At 51.0% G+C, this 27,078-nt stretch overlaps 1 protein-coding gene across 1 annotated transcript in view; it reads right to left on the bottom strand.

The window, feature by feature from the left end:
- The window catches only part of CSF1R (colony stimulating factor 1 receptor), a 29,993-nt gene extending 7,632 nt beyond the window's left edge, over nucleotides 1-22,361 (bottom strand). Inside the window, exons 1-12 of the mRNA XM_077895927.1 lie at nucleotides 22,133-22,361; nucleotides 17,628-17,885; nucleotides 16,904-17,188; nucleotides 15,539-15,675; nucleotides 14,712-14,871; nucleotides 10,978-11,164; nucleotides 8,203-8,318; nucleotides 7,892-8,012; nucleotides 7,597-7,784; nucleotides 5,759-5,874; nucleotides 331-457; nucleotides 88-192 (exon numbers count right to left, since the gene is read on the bottom strand). Coding sequence (XP_077752053.1) covers nucleotides 88-192; nucleotides 331-457; nucleotides 5,759-5,874; nucleotides 7,597-7,784; nucleotides 7,892-8,012; nucleotides 8,203-8,318; nucleotides 10,978-11,164; nucleotides 14,712-14,871; nucleotides 15,539-15,675; nucleotides 16,904-17,188; nucleotides 17,628-17,885; nucleotides 22,133-22,181 — 1,849 coding nt within the window. The 5' untranslated portion in view covers nucleotides 22,182-22,361. The remainder of the gene's footprint in view (nucleotides 1-87; nucleotides 193-330; nucleotides 458-5,758; nucleotides 5,875-7,596; nucleotides 7,785-7,891; nucleotides 8,013-8,202; nucleotides 8,319-10,977; nucleotides 11,165-14,711; nucleotides 14,872-15,538; nucleotides 15,676-16,903; nucleotides 17,189-17,627; nucleotides 17,886-22,132) is intronic.
- Nucleotides 22,362-27,078: the final 4,717 nt, after the last annotated feature.

The raw sequence follows: 27,078 nt of genomic DNA, 5'->3' as shown, positions 1-27,078 counted from the left end.
TCTTGTGAGGCCAGGGCAGGCCCTCCCCTAGCATACCCACCTTCTCCTGACTCCCCCAAATTCCCGAAGCCCCTGCCCCTCACTCACACTTCAGCATCTTCACAGCCACCTTCAGGACAGCATCCTCCTTGCCCAAACCAAAGGCTGTGGCCTCTACCACCTTCCCAAAGGCACCGGCTCCGAGAGTCTTCCCTGTGACACACACACAGACACACACACGTAGCCTACTTAGAGCCCTGGACAACAAAGGGCCCTTCATCTGAGGGCCCACAGGCTCCCTGCAGTGCACCATGACGGGAGGGCATGGTGGGTGCTGAGATCCCATCTCACCAAACTGCAGGTTGTTTCGTGGAAACTCCCACTTCTCATTGTAGGGCAGCTGGGTGGGGTCAATGAACGTGTAGCTGTTGCCCTCGTAGCTCTCGATGATCTTCCAGCGCACCTGGTACTTGGGCTTCTGCAGGGGAGAGGGGAGGCATATGTCAGCTGGACCCACAGGTGGATCTGGGATCTCATCCCTGACCCCTGAGAACAGGGGTGTGGGCAGTTCCAAGGCAGGCGGGAGGAGGCAGGGGTGGCCTGAGATGCGGGTGGGAGGGGCTGGCACTGAGAGCCCTGTCCCTGCCTGGATTGGCCTCACCATGTGACCTTCCCTTGGGCAAGCCTTTGTTTCCCCATCCCTGTATTGAAATGCGTGGACAGGGTCACCTCTGAGAGCCTTGGCAGCTCTGACAACTTGGTAATTCTTGAGCCAGGAGGGAGGGGAAGATCTTGAGCTCTACCCATTCATCCATCCATCCTCCCATCCAAATGTTGTCTGGTTTTATTCTTAATTGTGGTAAGCTACATACAACATAAAATTTACCATCTCAACCAGTTTTGAGTAGACCCTTCACTAGTTCATTCACACTCTTGTGCAACCCGTCTCCAGAATTCTTTTCATCTTGCAAAACTCATTAAGTGACTCATTAAGCGTCTCATTAAGCGACTGTACTCATTAAGTGACTCCCCATTCCTCTCTCCCCTGAGCCCCTGGCCACTTATCTCCTGAATCCGACAACTCTAGGTACCTCATTTATTTGGAATCGTGCAGTATTTGTCCTTTTGTGACTGGCTTATTTTCCTGAGCCTAATGTCTTCAAGGGTCATCTGAGTGTCAGAATTTCTTTCCTTTTTAAGGCTGAATAACATTTCCAGACAAATATTTCACCGGGTTCCTATTAGTGCCAGACACCATGGATTCAGACCTGAAGAAGATAAAGCCCCTGCCCCCACGGAGTTTGCATGCAAGGGGCTAAGACAGGCCTTCACCTCAACCAAATGTATATGTCTGACATTTTCGTATAGTGCTGTGGAGAAAATAAAACCGGGTAATGGGCTAGAGAGTGCTGGTCCGAGGGCAGGTCAGGGAAGGCCCCAGAGGAGGTGCGAAGCCGGTCGGATGACCGTCGCAGGCTCAGTAGGTAGCAGGTGCAGAGGCCTGCAGTGGGCAAAGTCCTAGCCAGTGTGCGGGGCTGGAAGCTGCCGTGGGCTGCAGGGAGGTGGGGATTGTTCCAGAGGCGGCAAATCTTGAGCACTGGGATAGGTGAATGGATTCCCTCCTACCTGCACCGAGGAGCCCTTGAGGGTGGGATGGAAGTGAGGGAGACGTCGGACTTTATATCGGTAAAGCAGGAGGGAGAGGCCAGAGCCAGATCTGGGGAAGAGAATGGCTGCCTCCCCTTCCTGCCCAGGGTGGCAGCTGCCTGGGGGCATCATGCCAGGGGGGGTGCCCATGAGAAGTGCTGATGGAAGAGGGACTTTAGGGGGAAAGTGGAAGCTGGGCTTGGATGGTAGAGGACACTGAGGCCTTGGGTCAGCAGTCCCACTCTTTCCGGTCGGCCCCAGGGGACAGGGACCAGCTGGGCTGTGCTTAGCAGCTGGGCTCCTTCTCCAGGCACCCAGCCTGGGGGAGCTAAAGGGTACGTGAATGGGTGTTGGGGAGGCAGGCAGCCGGGGGCTGCAAGTTGCACCAGATGAAAAGACTCCAGAGAGCCGTAGGGAAGAACTTCCTGATGGCAGTTTGGGAGAGGAGACTGTGGTTAGACACAAAGAAGAACTTCTGGGTTCTGACTCTGGAGGGAGCCTGCGGGCAAACTTAACATCCATGCCATGGTTTGGGGAGGAGAGTCGGAAGCAGGAGCAAAGGAGGAGGCTCCCGAGTCACAGAGGACTCCAGCCTCGTGTGGGGTGACTTCCCCAGCTCAAAACATGGAGAGAAAGCCCTGGGGGGGTGGAGGGGACTCTCTGACCTCCCCCAGGCCACTTCCATCTCCAGGGGCTCCTGTGGCCAGAGCTGTTTTTCCTCCTCGCCACTTCTCCTTCTGGCCCCTGCAGCTGAGTCAGCCCCCTCCCCAGCGCTGCCTCGCCCCCAGCCAGGCAGGGGTGTTGGGGAAAGGGGGGGCTCCAAGGAGGAAGATGTCCTCTGGCTGGATCTCTGGTCTCTGAATCTCAGACTCTACCTGGAGGAAGACGCAGCTCGCCCCCCCCCCACCTCCCCCTCCACGTCTCTGGCATCCCGACCCCTTCCTGGGAGGCAGCCTGCAGCTCGGCTTCTGTGCCCTTGGCCGCCCAGGGCTTCTCCCTTGGGGTGCCCGCCTGACGGAGAGCCCTTCCAGGGAAGTCGGGACGGGCCACCTGGGCCAGGTTTCCTAATGGCAGTAGTTGTCCCTAATGGCAGCGTGCTCCCTGAGCAGCCCCTGTGGCAGCACACTGGGTGTGCGTCATCTCACATCTCACTTACTCCGTAGGACAGGCCCAGGCCCAGGCCTCACCCCACTTCCCCTCAGTGACTAAGCTGGGCAGGCCGACCTCCAAGTCCTGTGACCCTCCCCATCTAGGCCTGCCGGTTCTGGGCTGCTGGATGTTCTCTGTCTTAGGAAAAGGTAGGACCTCAACACTTCCCACTGGAAACCCTGGGGACCCTCCAGTACTGCCCCAGTTGGCCTCCAGGCCCCAGAGCTCAGTTCTGACTCCAGGATCCCAACCCTTCCTGCCTCCCTGCCTCATCCTTTCCTCCTTGCCTCCTTCCTCCTTCCAGCCTGCTGACTCCTGCCTTTTTCTCCCCCCCACCCCCAGCCCCACCCCCGTGGTCTCTCTAGGGGCCAGAAAGGTGATGACTCAGGCCTGAGGCAGAACCAACCCTTCCCCCTCACTGCAGGCACAGGCAGGGAGGCCGGGGCCAGGCTGGGTCCCCAGTGCAGACGCAAAGCTCAGAACCCCATGGGGCAAAGCAGAGGGGACTTAGACGGAAGGGCCTAGAGGCAAGAGCATGACCATCTTGACCCCTTGAGGTTTTGTCCCATGGGATGCCCTCCTTTTCTTGGCCTTAGATTGATTGGTTCAGGGGGGCAGTTACATTTCCTGGATGGGAAACAAGGTGGCTGGGACCACATGTTCCAAAAATGGTCCCATGGAGAAGAGGGTAAGGTGTCCCCAAGCCAATGCTGGCCCGGGGAGCTGGGCACCTCAAGGTAGAAAGGGCTGGAGAGGGAACTGGGCCCTACTCTGGAATCTCTGCAGGAGTGTCCTGGGCTGAGGAGGCAGTTCTAGGAGGGGCAGTGGGAGGCAGTTTTCAGCTCCATAAAAGGAAGAAGTTTGCAACAATTGGAGCTGCTCAGAGAAGGAAGAGGTGGCCACAGGAGTGAGTTAAGGCCTGTCCTCAGAGGTGGGCGAGCAGGGCCCAACAACCACTGTGGGTGTGTGGTCAAGGAGATGCCCAATCTGGGACACTCCTACAATCCCAAGATGCATGAGCTAACATGGGTTCCCCGGGCCACTTCCTCCTGGCACAAGGGCGTGCAGCTTCTGTCCTGAGCACTGTCTGTGCCCAGCGCCTTGCTAAGTCCCCTACATGCAGTCCCTTGTTAAATCCTCATGACAACCTGGTGGGGCGGCCACCATTATTAAACCCATTGCAAGATGGAGAAACAGAGACACCTCCAGCTTCCCCTGAGTTACCATAGTTGGAGACTGGCAGAGGCAGGATCCACATCCATCCAACTCCCAACCCCTGGCTCTTAAACCAGACTATCAGTAGGCTCTTGGAGTGTCAGAGGAGGAAGACTGGTAACCAGTCCCATGGTACAGGTGGGGAAACTGAGGACTAGAGTGGGCAGTGAGTCAGCCAAGGTCACACGGCAAATAAGAGTTTCAGAGCGGGACCCAGATCCTTCAAGTCTTGACCCGGCAGCTTTGCTTCTTGGAGGCTGTGGTCAAAGCTGCCTCTTCAGGCTGGGTGTTGGCATGAGCATGAGAGCTGAACCCATGGGCCCCCATGGGCCCCCTCATCCCATCCACACTAAGTCCTCTTCTCATACTAAAACCCCCAAGGCAGGGGTGCAGAAGAGAAGGCCCAGAGGAGGCCCGCAACGTGGGTTATTCACCCCTAAATCACATTGCTCCCTTATTCGAACCCACTGATGGCTCTGAGCCTACAGGATGGATCCCAACTCCTTGGACTCCCCAACCTGCCTCCTCTTCTAGGCACCAACATTTCTAAATCTTGCCTTGGTGGTCCCCACCCCACCCTACCCTCCCCCGGGTACACATTGCCCTCTCCCCCAGAGATACCGTTTCCATCCCTTACCGTCCCCCTGCTACACCCTGCATTCTCCAAGATCTGTCCCACTCATGACAACCACCTTCTCCAAGCAGTCTCCCTTCCCCACTAGGGGAAGACATCCATCCCGCTCTGACCTGGCCTCAGCCACTGTTGCAGGGGACACCACTTTTTGTGTAGGAAGGCAGCGAGGCGGGGTGGCAGGAGGCCTCGGGCTGCCATGTGGGAGGCACCTGGGACCCTTGGGCCGGTTCTTCAACCTCGCCAGCCCTCAGCGCCTTTAACTCTAAAATACCGACTGCCAAAAAAATGAAATAAAATACTGACTGCCAGACAGTCCCTGCTCCCAGCTTGTCGGGAGGGGAAGATAAGATGATTCAGTGTTTCACATGATGACTAGGAACATGGTTTCTTAAAACCCAGCCTCTGCCACCGACCAGCCGTAGACTGGGGCAGCTGCCTCCACCTCTCGGAATCTCAGCTTCCAACTCTGTAAAACAGGCCTAGCGATGCTATCCGCGCGCTGTTGTTGTCAAGGACATTCAGTGAGAGGAAGTAAGTAACAGGCTTCACAACATTGCCCCTAAAATTGCCATCGCTGACTGAGAGCTCTGGGTGACAGGCAGTGCGCTAAACGTCAATGTGCCGTCCAGGGCAGCTTCCGTTAGCAGTAACTAACGAAGGGGATGATGATGGTCAAGCCTTCCTCCTCCACTAGACCGCCCACCACCCGACGTGAGACACAGACCCGGCCCCGTGAGGCCCTCTCTGTGTGCTTGAATCCCCCAGGGGGACAGACCCCCATGTTCCTGCTCGCCCGGAACACCATTCCTCTCCCCACTGCATCCTTGGCTCTGTAATCCTCACCCTCCCTTTTCTGGTTGTTTGACAGGCAACCACCTCTTACTCTAGACAGTGAACCCCTCGAGGGAAGAGCCTCAGAGGCTCTGAGTTTTGGCTCACTCAGCACCCGGCTGCTCATGTTAGCATACAGTTGGTGCCCACTAAAGAGCTGTTGGCTGAATGGCTGACAGAATGAGGGAGCTTTTAGGGGGGCTACAGGGTGGATTCTCGCAACCTGGTGGCACCGTCCCAGGGTCTGGCTCATTCTGGCGCCCGGATGCACCCTCTCCCCGCCACTGCCCTGCCCAGGCTCACCTGCTTATATTTGTAGAAAAGCAGCAAGAGCAGCAAAAGCAGCAAGACCATGATGGACATGCAGGTGACCAACACAGGCGTGAAGAGCGGCTCGTCAGGAGGCTGGATGTGGGCTCCTGGAAGGGGTGGAGCAGAGGAGTAAGCCGGCAGAGGGGGCCTCCGAGACCTCCTGCCACCACTGAGATCAGGCCACTGCACTGCCTGGAACACAGTAGGTGCTCAATAAATGCCTGTTGACTGAACAAAGTGTCTTCTCACCCAGAAGGCCCCAGAGCCTCAGGGAGTATTCCTATAGACCTTCCCCCAGCCAGGAGCAGGGAGGACAGCCCCTCCAGTTCTGCTCATGCCCAGCCCCAAATCCTGCTCAGTCACAGCCTCTGTGGCTGGGGAGCCCCTCAGGTCGCTGCAGTACCCCCTCCTGCCAGTACAAGGAGCCTCTGCAGCAGGCTGGCCTAGTGCCCAGCTGTGGCTTCTGTGTGTACACATGCACGCATGCACACACTCATGCACACCATGCACACTCCCACCCACCCCCACCCCCAGGGATGGGCGTTCACCACCCACACCTCCGGACAGCTCACACAGAAAGACCTAGCGCTTGGACTAATCTGCCGTCCCAGCATTTCCCCCACTGCTTTCTCGAACATCCCTTGGAACCACAGCCTTTCTGAGGGTCTGAAAGCTTGGCTTATGGCCCCTGGGCCTCCTCTTCCCAGATCAATAACCTTACTTCTTTCAATACGTTTGAAGGACACAGTGTCCATCATCTTGCCCAGATCAATAGTGTGGGGGTCTGAGGCCAAATCTCCCCTCTGCCTCTCAAGAGGCATGTGACGTCGAGTCTGTGACTTCTCCCTAAGCCTCTGGTTCATCGTCTCCCAGGTGGGAAGGAAAATAGTGCTCACCTCCCAGGCTTGTGTGAGCTGAGACAATGACCGTAAGGTGCTCAGCACGACGCCTGGCACAGCGTAAGCACTCAGCGCACCATCCGTTTAGATTTGTCCACATACGCCCCCCAGCAGTGAGGCAGAGCAGCCGCAGGCAGCTGCGTGTGGAGTCTGGGCCTAGTCGCAGCTGCTCCGAGGCCCCCGCAGGGCCCCCGCTGAGCTGGGCACAGGCTCGCCCTGCGCTGTCCGCCCAGAGAGCCCCGCCAGGGCCAGGCACACAGTGGTGCTGAGTCCTGCTTGGCCGAAGTCTGAAGGTGCGGCGGGTGTCTGCGGCTGCAGGCCTCTCACTCACACTCAGCCCGAGCCCTTGTGTGACAGGGAAAGGCACCCCTTCCTCTAAGCAGACGCGGCCTGCGTCAGTGCCCGGCTAGCCATCAGCACCCCTGGACAGTGGCCCGGAGTGAAGGAGACTGTATCTGGAGGGAAGAGTGTCTGAGAGGGAAGGAGGAGGCTGAGGGGGCTGGCCCTGAGGTGTGGTTGGGCTGTGTCCACCTGTTGCCTGTCTCTGTCCCCGTGCTCGGAGCTGCATGGATGGCCCGTCCCCCTGTGCATCCCTGAGTGCCTGGCACACAGCTCATGCTAAATACATACTTGCGAAGCCACGCTTCAGGCTGCTTTCTCTCCGGACCTCATGGCTTCCTGCCCTCCGCTCTTCCTCCCCGCCCCCTGTGCTTCTAGTCCTATGGGTTCTGGACTCCTCCACCTGCCTCTTCAGGAGACCTTTGTTCAGGAGGTGGCTGGAGTCGGACCCAGAGAGGTGGAACTCGGTAGGGCTGGGATCTGCTCCACTTTGGCCCTCCGGCTCCGGCTCCCTGGCTCCCTGGCTCCCTGGGGCTGGGGCAGTTTCTTGGGCCCAGCTCCCACGCTGGCCTGGGAGGGGTGAGGGCTCACCTATGGGGATGGGCCTGAAGGCCTGGGAGCTGTTCCCCACGCTGTTGAGGGCCCTGCACTCATAAGTCATGTTGTGTTCCATGGTCCCCATGGCCAGCAGGCTGTGGACGATCACCTTGTGGAAGGGCTCCTGGCTCAGGACCTCCGAGTAGGAGTCCTCTAGGACCAGCGCTTGGGCCTCATCACATCTGAGAAGAGCAGAGTGTGGCTTAGAGTTTCAGGATGCCCAGTCCCTCGGCCCCTCGGCCCCTCAGCCCCTCGGCCTGGGGTGAAGAAGGTGAGCAGAGCCGCTTACCTATCTGTGTGGCCTCTGCACTGCAGCCATGTCACATTGGGCTGGGGATACCCAGAGGCTTCACAGAGCAGTGCGTCAGAGCCGTTGACAGTGGTCCATGTGATCCTGACCTCTGGGGGGTCTGAGGAGAAAAAGAGGAGTGGAAGAGGGAAGGATCAGCCCCAGACGCCCCGAGTCCCCTGCACTGAGCTGCTTTCCCTCCATCGTCCATCTGCAAGCCCCAGGGACCTACAGGCAGCCCAGGGACCTTACTCCCCAGCCCCCTAACTGAACTCCCGCTCCCACCCCCACGCACCTGCCCCATCACTCACATCGTAGGGTGAGCTCAAAGGTCAGAGAATCCCCGCCTCTAGTGTTTCTGGCCAGGAAGGAATAGCGACCGGCCTCTGAAGGCTTCAAGCGAGGCAGGGAGAGGGTGGAGGTATACCTGCAAAGAGGGGCAAGCTGTCTGGAGTGAACCCCAGTCCTGGTACTTGGACAACCTTCCTAAAGGGCTTTTTTATTTTTGGTAAACTGTCCAGGACACAAAGGCCTTGGCTGAGCCAGGCACAGGCTGAGTGCCATTGAGACATGGGAAAATCAGCAAACCTAATCAGCAACCCAATTCCTTAATTGCTTCTCTCATTTGCAAAGTAGTTTTGTCCTGAGATTTCTTCTTTTTTTTTTTTTTTTTTTTGTCCTGAGATTTCATAGAAATGATGTCTGTGAAGTGCCGACCCTGGAAAGCACATCAAAGCCCTCCCCCCAGCCCCCGAATGTATCTACTTACACCACCATCACTGGGTTAAGCAGTCCCTGCTCAAAACACCAGCACCCAGGTTAGCTGCAGCCCCGAAAGCACCAACCCTGCCAAGAGGGACTGTGAGAGGGATGAGAGGCAGGATGTAGCCCCAGGGCTGCAGAAACCAGGGTTCAAGTTCTTGTGCTGTTGTTTCTTAGCTGTGTGATCTTAGACAAGGTACTCAACGTCTGATCCTTTGCTTCCCTTTCTGTGAGGGTTACACTGATGGTTATTAATTCACAGGCTTGGCCTGGGGACGAAAGGGGCATATATTCGGGGTACTTGACTCAGAGCCCAACTCAATGTAGATTGCGGTTATATACCAATTTAATGGTGCCTTTTGTTACAGAAAAGACCCAGAAGCAAATGCAAATAACAGAAGTTATCCTCAGCTGATTCCAGATAATTTTTCCTTTTTTTTTTTCTTTTCTTAAGCTCTATTTTAGCATTTGTCCATTATGGACATGCACTGTTTAGGTAACAGATATGTTTTTTAAAAATAAACTACAGCATATCATTATAAATTACACTGGGCTAATACCCATGGTATTCAAAGGGCAATCTCATTCAGCTAGACCTTAGGCATACAGAACCCCTCTACACACCTGCCTCTTAAGCTGGAAGAATTTAACTTTTTTGTGTGACTCAAAGTCACCATCATGAATGAACACATCCATCACATGAGCTCAGTTTGGTGGCTGTTTGGTGACCAAGTTTTTCTGCCCTGTGCTGGATGACCCCACACTACCGTGTTTGGGGGATCTCCAGAGTTTCTTTTTTGCAATGTCCCTGTTGTCTATGGATCCCTGAAACCTGTCCATGGACCACCCCCTCCCAGGGGTCTATAGACTCTAGATTCAGAACTTCTGCTTTAGACAAGGAGAAGCTAGAAATCCTGACCAGAATAGATGAGAAAGGAACTGGGAGGAGAAAAATGAGGAGGACAAGGAAACATTTTTGTCCTGCTGAACATTTTGTTCTGTTTTGATTCTGAAATTTGGCAAGCTGGAAGCCAGGCATTCATGAAGTCTGGGCTTCAGAAGCTAGAAAAAGAACTCCGGAGAGTTCTGGAGTTAGAAGTTGGCTAAGGGAGTATCTAGCAAACATCTAGCAAATCCCTAAATAATGGCAAACATGTCTCCTCTCCTAAGTCAATTAATGATGAAAATACTGGCTGGAGATGGTGTCAAGGACTCCCAGGCTGCATGGGGACCCTGAGGGAAAGAGCTCGACAGTAGAATAGAGATGTCTGTCAAGAGCGTGGGATAGGAATGGGTTGCATGCACAGCGCATGCTTGCTGTTCTTGAGCGCCGTACTCTTGTTCAGACACAAGTGGGTAAAGAAGCTATTGTTTTAACACCTGCTACTGGTGTTCCTCCTATAGACGAGACTCTTATGTAGTAGACAACCTGGTTACACCACTTTGGATGGGAAAGTGACACCCTGAGGTCGTAAGGAGACAGAAAATAGACTTCTAACATGTTGTGTGTGGGAGATAAGCCAGATTCTAGAAGTGGAAAGAAGGGGGAAAAGGAGTCAGATGGCACTTTATGAGAAGCATTTTGAGCCTGTAGAGAAGAATGAGCCCTTTAAAGAACTTTTGATGTATATGTGATTGTGTGATGCTAGTTCTGTCTACCCCCTAAACCCATGTATGCGGTAGATTGCCTGTGTAGTCATTATTAGGAGGGTGTCTAGGAGTAGAAATCATGAAGCATGGGGCAGCCCGGGGGGCTCAGCAGTTTAGCGCTGCCTTCAACCCAGGGCGTGATCCTGGAGACCCGGGATCAAGTCCCACATCGTCGGGGTCCCTGCATGGAGCCTACTTCTCCCTCTGCCTGTGTCTCTGTGTCTCTCTCTGTGTCTCTCATGAATAAATAAATAAAATCTTAAAAAAAAAAAAGAAAAAGAAAAGAAATCATGAAGCACTGTCTTCTATATTTGGATTGGCCACAAAAGAAGAGAATTAATGGGATTAAGAATTATTCAGTGAAAAAAAAAAAAAGAATCTTCAGTGAGCCTGAGAATACACACCCCAAGAAATAGTAGAACTCTTGAGGAGGGCATTGGATTTTCCAAGGATGTGGGACAGAGGGGCAAGCCAATTTTATCAAAGTCTCAAACACAGATGACTGATATTGAGGTTCTATAGTCAGGAAAAGTGAGACCCGGAAAAGGGAAGGGATTTATTTGTTCCAGGTCACTAGCAAGGCTGAGATATGACCCAGTCAGTGTCCTGCTTCCTGGCTGAAGTGTTCCCCTTCTGGCTGTGGGGCCATCCAGATTTGAGCTGACAGGTGGTACCTGTATGTGTCCTTCGTGATGACAAACTTGAGCTTGGCCTGCTGGTCGGAGAAAGGTCCCAGATAGGTCCAGTTATAACCTTCCAGGCTTGGGTAGGCCTCCACCTTGACTTGGAGATCGACCTTCTCACCCACAGTCACTTCCTGGAGGAGGCTCTGCTCAGAGGTCAAGTTCAAGTAGGCACTCTCTGGAAAGCGGAACACGTAAAGATCTGGCATTGCTGGGAAGATGTCTCAGTTTATTTGCTCATTTGGTGATCCACCCATTGACTCAGCCATTTAGCTGGACCCTTCCTGTGTGCACCAGGTGTGCAGCCCCCACCCCTAACCAAGACTCATGCTCTGGCATCTCCCTTCCCACCACAGCCCCACAGAAACCCAAACACTTCGCTGAGCCCCTGGGAGAACTCGGACAAATTCTTATCCTCTTTGCTACCTCTGCCTCCTTATTTATATAACCAAGAGATTGAATATTTTGTGTTGGTATAACCTTTGAAAGTTTTTCAGTGGCAAAAAAATCAAAGTGGCAAAATGCAAAGACACCCTCACTCATTTCCCCTTCTTCTGGTTATAGTTCAGGCAGTGAAGCTTCCACATCTAGCTCTAAGGAGGGCATGTGACTTAGGCCAGCCAGTCAAAGTAGTGTGTCCCCTTTGGACCAGTGAGTGGTTTAGAGTAGGCACATGAGCCCTTGGGTCCTTTGACACTTACTTCCATGATTTTTGTTGGAGCTCTGGGAAAGGAGAAGCCCTAACTCCAGGGGGTTGTCAAGCCTGATACTTGAAGGAGTCCACAAGAAAAATGTTGAGCTGAGAGGCAAGAAGCAACAGGTTCTTGTCCATATCAACTGAACACCAAGATCCAGTTCACCTGAAGCTCAGATCCATGGGCTTTTTAGCTATAAGGCCAATAAAATCCTCTTGTGATCAGGCTAGCTCAAGTTGATTTCTGTTACCTATGCCTGAAAAAGTCCTGACTTGTCTCTTCTAATTAAATCTTGCATGAATTAAAATCAAGTTGCTTTGGTTGAATCTCAGGCAGAGGAGCTATGGCAAGAATCCCCACTTACTCACCCTCTCCATGCCTCTCACGGAAGCTCCTGAAATACTTTTTCAAATCCCCCAAGACTTTACAAAAAGCCTGGAACTAGATGATCTCTAAAGGTTCTTCTCCTTACTCGTCTATGAAATCTAAAACTCACTCTTTTACCTGCCTGCTCCTAAGTCCCTTTGGCTCCCCTTGGAGCCATACAGATTGGCATTCAAGGCTCTCCTCAATCAGGTCTCTCTTTATGCCCGTCTAGCTGTCGCCCCTCTTCCTACACACACACACACACACACACACACACACACACACACACACACACACACATATATTGCTCCACCCATCTGGGCGTTCTCATAGGCCCTGAATACACCACAGTCATTCCTACCGTGGAGGTTTCTATCAAGCCAGTTTCTCCACCAGGAGCCCCCTCCACTTCCTCTTTTCTATTTCAATCCTTCTCATCCTTCCAGGCTCATCCCTATCAGGGGGTCCCCATCCACCACTTCAGGCCACAGGGGGCTCTTCCTCCTCAGGACTCCTGCTGCCCTTCTAGACTACACATCCATTAGGCACCACATCTATTCTACTTCATACATCTTCTCCCTTCAGATAGCCATCCTCTCTAACTAATCTGGGAGCTTTTAGGGCAAGGCTTCTGTCTTCTTCTCTCTCTCCCCTCAGCCATCTATCTGAGGAGGATGAGTCTCTCCATCCTCCATCCATCCTCCCACCACCTCCACCACCACCACCCTAATCAAGCCTAATCAAGCCACCACCACCTCTAGCTTGGACAATCACAGTAGCCTCCTACCTCGTCTCCCTTCTTCTACTCTCCACAAAGCACCATGTTAAATCTTATTACATGCAAGTCGGATTGTGTCACACCGCTTTACTCAGATCCTCCAATGGCATCCCATCTCTCTCAAGGGGAAAAGAACCAAGTCCTTATATCAGCTTACAGGGCCCTGTGGAATTGGATACTATACGTCTTGGCTCACTTTGTACCATTCTTCCTCCCGAGCTCCACCCCAGCCACACTGGCTGACTTATTCCTCGCACGTGGCCAGCACAGTCCTGCCAAGGACATCGCTTGCCCTCTGCCTGGAGCTCTGTTCGGCAGTACATCTGCATGGCTTACCCCCTCACCAACTTCAAGTCATTGCTCAAATGTGAGCTGGCCAGTGAGACCTTCCTTGAGGACACACTCTACTTTAAATGGCAAACTCTAGAACTGATTCAGTTTTCAGAATTTGTGTTTCTCATCACTTGTCTTTTCCCAGCTCGAGCACAAACTTCATGTGGGCAGGGGCCTCCATGTATGTTTCCTTTGCAGCCGCACCCTCAGCATCGAGAGCAGTGTCTGCCCAGAAGTGTGCACGAACACGAACATTGAGTGACTGTGGTACCCGTACACTAGGAAACACACAGGCTCAGAACCCGTAACTGGGGAACAATGCTATGAGCTCCTCCCCTCTTTCACCCCACACAGCTCCCAGCAATGGGGCCTAGGGGAGTGCAGGTGCTATAAGGGTGGTGATGGTCATGCTTGGTCTCCCCAATACCCCTCTATCTCCCATAACATTGAACACATGAGGTGTGGCCAGACCAAAGTCATTCAGCCTGTCCTGACCTTGAGAAACTCCCACTTAGCCTGCCCAGACTCCCATCTCCCATCTAATGCACAGGACATCTGACTGGCCTTCTGAGATCACAGCTCCTATGCACACGAGGCAGCATTTAGTCTGTGCCAGAGTGATTAGATAGATAGATAGATAGATAGATAGATAGATAGATAGATGATAATGATAAATAGATTCACTCAATTCCCACAACAAACCTATGAGACAGTGACTCCTAGTACTGTTAGTATCCCTGTTTTTTAGAGAAGCAATGTGCTGTCATTGGCGGAGCCAGGTTGGGATGCTGCCTTGGGAGTATGGGCTGCAGGCCACCACCACGTACCCCTCCACACAGTCTCATCCCATCACTCCCCTCTTAGACTCTCAATGACTTCCCAACAGGATATGATGCAAACCTCCCACCCATTTTACTATCTGGATGGTGCCTCCGTCTCTGCTTCTCTTGGGCCACTTGTCACACCACTCACATCCTAGCCATGGGCAACTTCTCTCCACGTCTCAAATGCTCTCTGATCTCTTTCCCTTTAGGCCTTCCACATGCTGTGCTGTTACCCTTCTGCCTTGCTAACCTGCCTCGATTTTTCTGAGCCTAACGTAGGCCACTTTGTTCAAGTCAGGGTTGGGGGGTCCCCTTGGTGTCCTCAGGACACTCCATACTTCCTGCATGGATCACACTGGGTGAGCATCGTCTGCTCCCATGTCCACGTGATGTGGGTGTTCCAGGCATGAAGGGATGAATGATGGAGTGAACGGCAATCCAACAGGGAGTTACTGGACATCAGTCACAAAACAAAAAAGCACGATAGGAGCCCTAGGAAGGGAGTGAGGGATTCTGGGGAAGGACCTGGGAAGGACCTGGGAAGGATCCCAGTGGTGTGGCTCCCTAGCCAGGCCCAGGATAAGGGGAGTCTAGTGCAGGTGTTCTCAACAGTGTCTCTTCATTCTGTGCCATGAACTCCCTCCTTCTCAATCCCTTCACACACTCTCTCTGCACCCCCCCGCCCAGCTGGGATCTCTGTCAGCCTTCCCCCATCACCCTGATGCTTACCTACCACCCGGAAGATCATGGAGGTGGAGCTGATGCCTCGAACATTGGTGGCCACGCAGGTGTAGTTGCCAGCATCTTGGAAGCCTACGTGATCGAGCTCGAGGGTCAGGACTTTTTGGTACTGGTTACCTTGGAAGTCAGATTGTTGAGGGATTGTGAGCTGTAGCCAGAAAGAATGAAAATGGGATACCAATATTGTTTAGGGATTAGAAAACCCTGCGTTCAAATCATCAACCCTTAAAGATTACCATCTGCCTTTCCTTGGGCAAAAGACTGAACTCTGAGCCTTGGTGTCTTCATCTGCAAAATGGGACTAATACTAGCCCATACTCCTAGGGTTGTAGGGAAGAACAATGAGCTATTGCTTGTAAATGTGGGTAGGATTGTGCCTGGCACACAGTAGGCACAGTGGGACAGCAAGGGGCTCTTCGAAGCAGCCCAGTGCCGTTCTCCTTTGGAGATGCTCTCTGCTTCCCTCTCTCCAATCTTTTTGAAATGGCCTTTATATTCCTGGGCTTTGAGGTGGCCTAGGAACCCCTCACTAAGTCAGAAGTGAACTGACCTCTGGCTCTTGTCTACAGACTGGGGCAAACAAAGGTCATGGGTCAAGGTGGTAGAGTATCACCTCCTTCCCCCCACAAGATTCAGTGGCGTGAGCCTGAGTCCTGGTTCTGAATCAGCCATTGACGGGCAGTGAGATCTTAGGGCCTGGGCCGTGCCCTCAGTCCAGAGAGCCAGCTCGTAGGAGGACTGGGGCTCCGTCCTGCAGGGCCTGGTGTGCTGGGACGATGGGCACACCTAATCCCACTGTCACCCCAGGGACTGACCTTGGTGTCTTCGTGTTGCAGGAAGACGTCAAAGTTAACATCAACATTGCTGGCCGAGCACTCGATGTTGGCGGCCTCTCCCTGAATCCGTACCAGCTCTGCAGGCTTCAGCGTCAAGGTCGGGGGCCCTGGGATGACTGAGGCCAGGGAAAGCGACCCATAAACACCCAGGCCTGAGCTGTCACTCTGCTCCCTGCCACAGGGAGAAACTTGCTGAGGCCCCCACCCCACTCCTATCACAAAACCCAGGAGGCAGCCTTGGAGGCCTCAGACAGTAGGTCCTGTTTTTTAAACGGACTCTGAGAAGCCTACTCCCCTGCATCGCCAACCTCTCCCCAGTCTCACCCTGGTCTCTGCTCTGGGTGCCTGCAACAGCCACCTGGAAGGCCCCCACTTCTCTTCTGACCCCTGCACAACACAGATTGCTTGCAGCAGCCCAAGGATCTCTTAAGAATGTGGACTGGATCACATGCAACTCCTGGGCTGGGATCTGGTGGCTTCCCATCACTCATGGGATGCTAGCCCAGGCCCGTTACTGACCATCCAAGTGCCTGCTACCTCTCGCTCACCGCTCTGCAGCCACACCGGCCTCCTGGCCACACAGACTGCACACTTGCCCACCCTCCTGGAGTGCTTTTTCCTTCCACATTGTGAGTGGGTGGTTGCTCTCATCCTCTAGATCTTTCATTCTGAGAAGCCTTCTGTGACCAGTCAGCTGAATGAGCCTCCCCATCCCACACACACCTAGCTTTCTCCAGCTTGGTTTCTTGTTGATCACCGTCAGCATGTTATTTGCTCTCTCTAGTCTGTCTCCCCTACCCCTGGTGGACAGCAGTATCCCCGGTGGCTAGCGCGGTGCCTGAGACAGAGTAGACACTGAATTCAAGTTCAATGAATTGAGTGGGAAACCCAGGTCTGAGGATGTGGGACAGCTTCTGGCTCTCCTCCCGTTCCTGGAACAGTCAGAACCTGTTCCCACCTCATGCCTTTGTACCTGCTGTTTCCTCTGCTGAAGCAGAGCTTTGCACGGCCACCTGCTTCCCATCATTCACAGTTCAGCTCCAATAAAATGTCACTCTCTCAGAGCGCCTCCCCTCCCCACTCTCTCCTATCCCCTTGTGGAATGATATGCATAGTGTGTCTCATGAGCTGAGATTATCTTTGGGCTGCCTCTGGGCCCAACACTTTGCTTCTCTTGCCCCAAAGGTCCCCTTATAGATGACCATGATGCAATTAGAAGGAAGAAGTGAAAGAAGAGGGACACCCCATTACTCCCCATCAGGCCCAAGCCCTGCCACGGCTCGCAAGTCACCGACTCTCTGTCCCTGCCCTCCACGGTGGCCTGTCCCTCCCAGCCCCACACACCTTTCTGCACTTTAAGCCAGATGCCCATCGACGTTACCATCCTGCCGCCTACTCGAGCGCTGCATTGGTAGCCCTGGGTCTCGGTGAACTGGGCCTTGTGGATGGTGAAGCCATACCAGGGCGAGAAGGAATAGTTGGTTTGGCGCAAGACAGGCCGGCCACGCACCCGCATCAGCGAGACGCCTGCCTCCAACGCTGGGTCGGTAAGCAGGCAGGGCAGCAGCGCATCCTGCCCCTCCAACACCGTCACTTCCTGGGTCAGCACCTTCCAAGGCCGAACAGGGTCTGGGGTAGAGCGGATATGGGGTTACAACTGTCTCCCTCTACCAGGCCAAGTGGTCTCTGAACACTGGTGACAGGGAGGCTCAGAGAAGCTGATCGTTTGCCAGAGGTCACACAACACCTGAGAAGCTCAGCCGATGCTTCAGAGTGGGGGCGCTGGAACCAGGTTCAGCCCTACTCCTTGGTGCTGTGTGACCTTGGGCAAATGACTCAACTCATCTGAGCCTCTGGGAAATGAGCATAGTCATGGAACCTACCTCCAGGGTTATTATGAGGACTACATGAAATTGGAAGCACTGCCACTGGTCTTTGTCAATGGCAGGCGCTCAATAAATGTAGAGCTGGCTTGTTATGGTTATTAATATTAGGGCTCAGCCCTCCTGCCCGTTCCTGGCGGGGCCTGTTGGGCCAGGCCTCTTGGGAGTGGGCTCAGAGTCCTCACCTTTGACATAGATGTGGATGGTGGCACTGCCCCCCAGGGGGCTTCCAGGCTCAGTGCAGCGATAGGTCCCGGTGTTCAGGAAGGTGGCATTATTCGTGCTCAGGATGCTGCTGGGGGAATCAGGGTCCAGGTTCCAGTGTGGGGAGATGGGGCCTTCCCATTCCACGCTGCCGTTGCCCACACATCGCAGGGTCACTGCTGTGCCTGGCTCCACGACCAGCTCTGGGCCTCTGGGTTCTATCACTGGGACTCCTCGAACTGGTGGGGCAAAGAGGGGATAGAGGTGAGCCCTGAGGAGGCACTCCCTGATCTGCTGACCCTAGCCTCTGAGATGGGTGGTGCCCTGGCAGGGGAAGTATGGGGCTGGGGTTCAGCTGTGACTTGGGGTCACCTTGAGCAGTCCTGTCCCCTTTGTCATTTGCTTGGGCCCTCCTCCCCGCCACCCTCCCTTCCCCGCACCTCAAATCTACTCAGGTGAGGGACTGATGTCCAGCAGGCCCCTCCTCTGAGAAACAGAGGCCTGGGAGCTTTCTCAGCTCCCAGTCAGCTGCTGTCCCACGGAGTCTCCCCCAGCCTCAGCCTTCCCAGCTGTGATGCAACTTTCTCCCTAGGGGCGGACCCCTTTAGCCTCATGTATAAAATGTGCTGTATCCCTTGTGCGAGACCCAGGACCTGGCTCAGAGCAGGGGGCGCAAACAAGCAACAGAAAAAACAAATAAGTGGAATGTTCATAGCAAAGTCCTCCAACATAATTTGTATGGGGAAGAAGAGAAAGGCCATAGGATCTTGGCACAGCAGATTTAGAAGGGTTCCAGGAGACTTGTGTCATGCCCACCCCCACCATTGGACATCTGCTCTGCAGCACCATGGGACGGTTCAGAGGCTCTGTGTCTCACTTGCCCCACCTATAAAATGGGAGCAATAATTATATGCATTTCTTGGGATGCCAGGAGGTTTAAGTGCATGGAGAAAGCCTTTGGAACCTCACCTATCTCCAAATAAATAGTAAGAGTTGGTCATCACTCTAGCCAAGTACACCAGCACTGCTATGTTTACTAGGAAGCCAATCTCTTTTAAGGAAAATTTTCTTGAAGGAGAAAAGAGAACTTGAAACCCATATCAGGCCCTCCGGGAAGAAGGCCCGTTGCCTCTGCAGTGTCAGCATTTTTCCAGGCCTAAAATAGGGGTAAAGGAGGGAAGTGAGAGCTGATTCAAGGCCTTGGAGGGGCGGCCAGGCACCCTTGAGCCTGTGTGGGCGGAAGCACATTGCTGGCATCCAGCCTGGCCCCCAGTTTCCGCTCAGCCTGCAGCCCTTGTCCCAGGGATGTTCTCACTTCTGTTTCCTGGCCCTCCTGGCTACTGTCCCCTCTCCAGTGGAGAGACCCCCAGGAGATGGAGTGCCACCTGCTGCACATTGGAACATGCTGGGCTGTAGGGCCTGGCTCTGCCACTGACCACCTGGGTGTCTCTAATGAATCCAACCCCTCTACTCCGGTGACAGGGCCATGGACAGTGCTGCCCCCCGAGTATCGGCTGAATTCAGGGTTCTCCGCTCTCCTGCACAAAAGTTCTCTGGGTGGGTATTTCCACCCCATCCCCACCGTGGACTCCAGAATTGGGAAGATCTCCTCTGTCGAAGTATTTCAGGATGGCTTCATTAAATGTTTTGACTTTATATCCATCTAGAGGTGAGTTGCCTCACTGCCTGAGCTTCTGAGCAGCATAAAAAAATGGAGTGAACTGGTGAATACTGCCACAGCCAACACGGGGGTTGTATCCCTCCTGGGCCACATGACCACCAGGCAGAGGAGCAAGCGCCATTTCTGGGAGCCTGTGCTCCCCCATTATAGCTGCAGCTATGCAGGGCCCCAGCTGGGGTTTTACTGCAGGGAAGAGCTTGGATGGTAGGGTCACACCCCCATGGGCTGAAACTTGGTTCTCCCTTGTGCTGGGTAGCTTGCTTAACCTCTCTGACTTTTAGGCTACTCTTCCATCCAATGGGAACAGTGTGTTTCCACCTCTGAGGTCTTGGGAGAATTCAATGAAACTATAGCAGTCCCAGGCTCATTCAACTGCTCTTGTCCTGGGCTACAGTTTCAGTTATGACATTTCTAACCCCCCGTTCTGATCCTGACACTTTAACGCCTAAAGTTTTTAACTTGTTTTAAAAAAATTTTTTTAAAGTAGATTCCATGCCAGCCATGAAGTCCAACATGGGGCTTGAACTCACAACCCCGAGATCACAACCCCTTAATCTAGGGGGTTGTGAGTTCAAGCCCTGAGCAGAGATCAAGAGTTGGACACTTAACTGACTTTGCCCAGGTGTCCCTAAAATTTTTAACTTTTATTTATTTATTTATTTTTAATTGTATTTATTTGTTCATGAGAGACATAGAGAGAGAGAGAGGCAGAGACACAGGCAGAGGGAGAAGCAGGCTCCATGCAGGGAGCCTGACGCGGGACTCGATCCCGGGTCTCCAGGATCATGCCCTGGGCCAAAGGGAGGCGCTTAACCGCTGAGCTACCCAGGAGTCCCAATTTTTAACTTTTAAAGGTCACAGCCTGTGACTGTACCATCCGCTGTCTTGAATTCTGTAATTCTCTTTGTGTTCCTCTTCTGCACCCGCCTGGTCTCAGTGGCGCCTTCTCCTTCCCCTCCCCTGCCCTGTCCCTCTAGCCCCTGTCTCGGTCTCCTGGAAATGTGGTCAGAGAAATGTGTCCTGTTTTGTCCTGTCCTGTTGTCCCGGATATTCATGCAGGGCCAGGCTGACACCCTCAACTTCTGCCCTTCACTTCCCCCTGCTGGTTTGGCTGGCGGGAAAGGAAAGCCTGCTCAGGCTCATCCTCCTTGGGGTGGGGGCTGGGGCCTTGGTGGACACTGATCAAGGTCCTCTTCTGTCTTGTTTCCCATCTCGGCTTCCAGGATGTGCCTCGACCTCCACACCTCTCCCTCAACACCTCCCCCACACTGCACACCAAGGCCTAGGACATCGCGGTCTCCTCAGCGCAGGATCTTAGTGAGCCTCTCCTCATCACTAGGGTGTTCAGAGCCCGGGCCTTGACTCCCTCACAGCAACCCCTGCACCCCTACTCACTCACCTCTCACTCATAAGTCTCCTGGGCTGAAAGCTGAGACTCCTGGCCTGCTGCCTTCCATTTTTTCTTTTTCTGGGTCTAGATACTGAACAACCCTTCCACCCCCCAGTAGTGAGAATCTGGACAGGAAGATAGGACAAGGAAGTGAAATAAAACCCAAGGGGCTTTCTGGAGAGAGGGGAATCGTTTCCATCTTAATTGGGATGCCGTGTCCACAAGCATATGCATTTGTCAAACCCCATCAGGCTGTATACTTAAGAATCTGCATTCTCTTGTATGTAAACTACATCTCAGTAACAAAGAACAGACGCTCAGGCCCAGAGAGCCTGGGCCACCAAAAGACCCTCGGTGGGCTATCTCCTCATGGGGACCAGCTGCACCTACTCCTCAGGTCCTGCTATGGGGAGGCCAGAGCTGAGTCTGCCTTCCCAACCCCACACCATCACCATCCTGTCCCAAGGTCCCTCCAAACAAGCATGTGATAAAACAGAACTGTAGCTACAAGCCAAGCCGCCAGCCCCTCACCTCCAGTTGGGCACCCACCTGGGATGAGAGTTTCTGCATCAATGCTGCTGCTACCAGAAGGTTAGAGGTGGGACAGGGTCTGTCACAGAGCTACCTGTCCTGAGGCCAGGCAGCCTGTGTCTGGGAACGTGCTGGCCAGGGCCACCTGCACTGTCCTCTCCACAGGCCCTACTCGAGTCCTCCTCTAGTAGCCTCCCAAATTTGCCTCACCTGAGCCCTGGACCAGAGAGGCTAACCTCTTATTTCCGAACTTCCCAGCCCCTTATCCAAGCCTCCCCAGAGTAACCCCTGCCTCTTCGGCCCTTTCCAAGTCAGGTCCTGCCTACTTTGTGGCTCACAGGCTGGCAGAGCTGGAGGGCCATTCGGAGCTCTCTAGGGCCTCCCAATGAGCTGTAGGTCTGGATCAGCAGCATTGGCATTTCCTAGGAGCTTGTAAGAAATGCAGAATCTCGTACCTGGGACCTACTGACCTACTGAGTGAGAAAGTGTAACAACATCCCCAGGTAATCTGTGCAGAGCTGAGTTTGAAAAGCATTCTTTCGCCTAGCTCACCACTGCCCCCCAACAACCTGCCATTGAATAGATGGGCACACAGAAGCCCTGGGGCATCAGGGGCTTGTTCAGGACACACAGTGAGTCAACATCTGAGCTGGGACAGATTTGCAACCCTGGCTGGCCTGGTCCCACCCCACTCACACTTTCTTTTTCCCTCCATTGCCTCTCGAAAGCAGATACCCACAAACCTGCAGTCCAGGCTAAGGAGATGGAGGCATATAGTGGGGACACTCAGGGAGAGGCAGGAGTTTACGAGGTCCTTACACAGGGGCTTTCTCTGTCACTCATCTCCGCCCCCCAACCCGAAGAGTTCCCGATTTTGCTCTTACCATGCCAAGCTGTGGCCACCAGCAGAACCAGTGGAGCCCCTAGGCCCATGGCCTCAGTGGGGAGGCGGCAGGTTGATGCGGGGCTGAGGGATAGACAAGGCACTGGGGTCTCAGCTGCTAGCTCCGCAGGGACCAGGGCTGCTGGACACACACTCCTCTCTGCTGTACTGGCTGTTTCTCTTGTTTTCCTCTTCCTCCTCCTTGGGCTGATCCTCTTCTTCCCCTTTTAGCAAGGCAAGGCAACCACAGAGTTTGGAAATCTTGGGTCTTCAGAAGAAAACAAAGCCATGACCCCCAGGGGGAGGAGTTGGAGTCTGGGACAGGGCCAGCCTGTGCTTGGGGGAGCTAGCTAAGTTTAGGGCCCTTCTGAAGTTGCCTCCAAAGGATCCTAGGAGAAGAGACACACTGAAGGTCAAGTAGTCAGTCAGTAACACAAGTAGGGGGTCTTTAGAGTGACCAGACAGTTCTGGTTTAGTCAAAAGGAAAGTTAGTTTGGTCTGAGACAGCCTGATGTAGAAGAAGCTTCTATTTCCAGGACACTCCCCAGCTAAGCCCTTCACATTCACTGTTTCCTCCAGTTCCCATAGATCCTTTATATGTTGGGTACCATTGCCATTACCATTTTGCAAATGGAAAACCTGAGGCTCTGAGAGATCAGACACCTTGAACTTGCCCATAATTACACGGCTACTGAATGGCAAGGTGGGATTTAGATCTAGACAGCCTGATTGTAGAACTCTTGTTACATCACCTATTATTTGTTTGTTATTTTTACAAAGAGTCTAATTGTGCAGCTATATTTCTTCAGAAAAATAGCATTCCTCTGCCACTTCCTTTCCTGAAGTCAATTGCTTTTATCCCTTTCAATGGATTCCCTTAGTATTTTCCTTCTTATTTCTAAATAACATGGTTATGAAGTTACTTCTTGAAACTAAAAAAATTCCAACATAAAAAAAATTCCAATGATTAGTCTTTCCATGTACTTAAGTATATGCAATATATTTTATATATACCTTTTTTTCAGAAAGGTGTTTTGAGGAGCACTTGGGTGGTCAGTTGAGTGCCTGCCTTCAGTTTAGGTCATGATCCCAGAGTCCTGGAATCGAGTCGAGTCCCACATTGGGCTCCCTGCTCAGCAGGGATTCTATTTCTCCCTCTCCCTCTGCTTCTCCCCCTGCTTGTGCTCGCTCTCTTTCTGTCAGATAAATGAATAAAATCTTTAAAAAAAAAAGAAAGTGTTTTTAACATCGAGTAACCATGAATACCAACCAAAACTGACTCAAGAAGAAATAGAAAATCTGAATAGATTTATAACTAGTACAGAGGTTAAATCAGTAAACAAAAATGTCCCAACAAAGAAAAACCCACAACCAGATGGCTTCACTGATCAATTCTACAAAATACTCAAATAATTCACCCCAATTCTTCTCAAACTCATTCAAAAAATAGAAGAGAAAGGAACCCTTCTTAACTCATTCTATGAAAGCAGCATTATCTTGATACTAAAGCTAGACAAAGACATCACAAGAAAATAAAACTACAGACAAATGTCCTTGATGAACATAGATGCAAACATATTCAGCAAAATACTAGCAAAAAACACCTTAAAAGCTGTTTATATCTAAAAGTTTATATCTATAGTTAACTGATTTTCAACAAAGGTGCCCAGACCATTAATGTGGAAAGAAACAGCACATTACAGTGATTGTACACCATGACCAAGTGGGATTTATCCTAGAAATGAGAAGATGGTTCAACATATGAAAGCCAATCTAACATATTACATTGCTAGAGTGAAAAAAAAACCCACATGATCATCCCAAGTGATGCAGAGAAAACCTTTGCCAAAATTTATGATTTAAAAAAAGAAACCAACAAACTAGGAATATAAGGCAACATCTTTAACATGATTAAAACCGTAGATAAAAAACTCACAGTTAACCCAAGGTGAAAGATTGAAAGTTTCTCCCCTTAAATCAGGAACAAACAAGGACATCACTTTCACTGCTTCTGTTCAACACTGTACTGGTAGTTCTAGGCAGAGCAATCACAAAGAAAAATAAGTACCCAAATTCAAAAGGAAGAAGTAAAATGATCTCTCTTCACAGATGACATAATCCTATGTATAGAAAAATCCTAAAGAATGTATGGTAAAAAAAACAAAAACAAAAACAAAAACAAAAAACCTATTAGAGCTAATAAATTCAACCAGGTTGAAAGGTACAAGATCAACACACAAAATCCAATTTTATTTCTATACAATTACCATGAGCAATCCAAAAAAGGAGGTTTAAAAAATTATTTTATTTGCAATAACACCAAAATGAATAAAAATAATTGGGAATAACTTTAACCAAAAAAGTTGCAAGACATATACCCTGAAAACCACAAAACACTGCTGAAAGAAGTTAAGAAGACCAAGTAAATGGAAAGACATCTCATGTTCATAGACTGTAATATTTAATATCATAGAGATAGCAGTAACTCCCCAAGGTGATCTGCAGATTCAATGCAGTCCCTTATTAAAAGTCCACTGGCCATTTTCTCAGAAATGGAAAAGCTGATTCTCAAATCCACATGGAGTTTGAAGAGACTCCACGTAGACAATACAATCTTTAAAAAGAACAAAGTTGGAAAAGTCACACTTCCTAGCTTTAGAACTTAGTATAAAGCTACAGATATAAAAACAGTGTGGTATTGGCATAAGGAAAGGCATATTAGATCAACAGAAGAAAATTGAAAGTCCCAAAAGAAAACTTTATATCTATAGTTAACTGATTTTCAACAAAGGTGCCCAGACCATTAATGTGGAAAGAAAACTCTGCAACAAATGATGTTAAAACAATTGGATGTCCACGTACAAAAGAAAGAAGTCAGACCCTTCACACCATATATAAAAATTATAAAGGATCAAAGACTTAAATACAAAGCTAAAACTGAAAAACTCTTAGAAGAAAACATAAGGGTAAATATTCATGATCTGGGTGTGGAAATCTCTTAGATATGTTACCTGAAGTGCAAGCAACAAAAGAGTCAATAAGTTGAACTCCATCAAAATGAAACATTTTAGTGCATCAAAGGACAATATCAAGGGAATAAAAAGACAATATACAGAACGGGAGAAAATATTTGCAAATCACATATATGATAAGGATTAGTCTCTATAATATATGTATCTCTTCTAACTCATGAATCAAAAGGTCAACAATTCAATTAAAAGTGAGCAAAAAAGTTGAGTAGATATTTCTCCAGAAAAGATGTATAGGGGATCCCTGGGTGGCTCAGCGGTTTAGCGCCACCTTCAGCCCAGGGCGTGATCCTGGAGACCCGAGATCGAGTCCCACATTAGGCATCCTGCATGGAGCCTGCTTCTCCCTCTGCCTGTGTCTCTGCCCCTCTCTCCTTCTGTGTCTCTCATGAATAAGTAAATAAAATCTTAAAAAAAAAATGATGTATAAATGACCAAAAAGCACGAAAAGATGCTCAACATTATTAGTCATCAGGGAAATGCAAATCAAAACCACAATGAGATACTGCCTCATACCAACTAGGTTGTCCATAACTTTAAAATCAGAAAATAACAAGTGCATGATGGGGAGAAAATTGAACCCTTGTGCATTGCTGGTGAGAACATAAAATGATGTAGCTGCTGTGGTAATCAGTTTGATAGTTCCTCAAAAAGTTAAACACAGGAGCGCCTGGGTGGCTCAGTCAGTTGAGTGGCCCACTCTTGATTTTGGCTCAGGTCATGATTTCAGGGTTCTGGGATCAAGCCTTGTGCTCACTGGGAGTCTGCTTAAGGATTATCTCTCTCTCTCTCCCTCTGGCGCTTCCCCAGCTCATGCATGCTCTCTTTCTCTCTCAAATAAGTAAATCTTAATAAAAAAGAAGAAGAAGAAGAAGAAGAAGAAGAAGAAGAAGAAGAAGAAGAAGAAGAAGAAGAAGAAGAAGAAGAAGAAGAAGAAGAAGAAGAAGAAGAAGAAGAAGAAGAAGAAGAAGAAGAAGAAGAAGAAGAAGAAGAAAGAAAAGTTAAACAGAATTACTATATGACCCAGCAATTCCACTCCTAGGTATATCCAAAAGAATTAAAAACAGAGACTCAAGCAAATACCTTAGCACAAATGTTTAATGCAGCACCATTTACAATAAGTGAAAGGTGGAAACAACTGATAAATGGATAGACAAAAACATTTCATCTCCATACAATGGAAGGTTATTCAGTCATAAAGAGAATTAGGGACACCTGGTTGGTTCTGTCAGAAGAGCATGCAACTCTTGATACCAGGGTCGTGAGTTTGAGTCACATGTTGGGTGTAGAGATTACTAAAAAACAAAATAAATAATACAAAAAAAAAGAAAGAATAAAGTGCTGATAAATGTCACAACATGAATGTACTTCAAAAACATTATGCCAAGTGAAGGTAGTCAGGTGCAAAACTCACATATTGTATGACTACATTTGTATGAAACATCCAGAATACATACATAAGTCCACAGAGACAGAAAGCTGACTGGTGGTTGCCAGGAGGAGGTTGGGGGGGGGTGGGGGATGAGGAGTGACTGCTCCATGGGGACAATGTTCCCTTTTGGGGTGATGAGAATGAACTAGACATTCGGACGCCTGGGTGGCTCAGCGGTTGAGCATCTGCCTTTGACTCAGGGCGTGACCCCAGAGTCCGGGCATGAAGTCCCGCATGGGGTTCCCTGCAGGGAGCCTGCTTCTCCCTCTGCCTATGTCTCTGCCTCTCTTTCTGTGTCTCTCATGAATAAATAAATAAAACCTTTAATTAAAAAAAAAAAAACAGCAAACTCCAGCTATTTGCTTTCTACAAGAACCCCACTTTATTTATTTATTTTTAAAGAGACACAGAAAGAGAGAGTGCTGGCGTGCTGCATTGATATCAAACAAAGTAGACTTCTGAACAAGGAATACATCTAAGGATAAT

The sequence above is a fragment of the Canis aureus genome, chromosome 4 (genome assembly GCF_053574225.1).
Source record: "Canis aureus isolate CA01 chromosome 4, VMU_Caureus_v.1.0, whole genome shotgun sequence".
Lineage (NCBI taxonomy): Eukaryota > Metazoa > Chordata > Mammalia > Carnivora > Canidae > Canis > Canis aureus.
The sequence above is the reverse complement of the archived record's forward strand: the minus strand, read 5'-3'. Positions and strand labels throughout refer to the sequence as shown.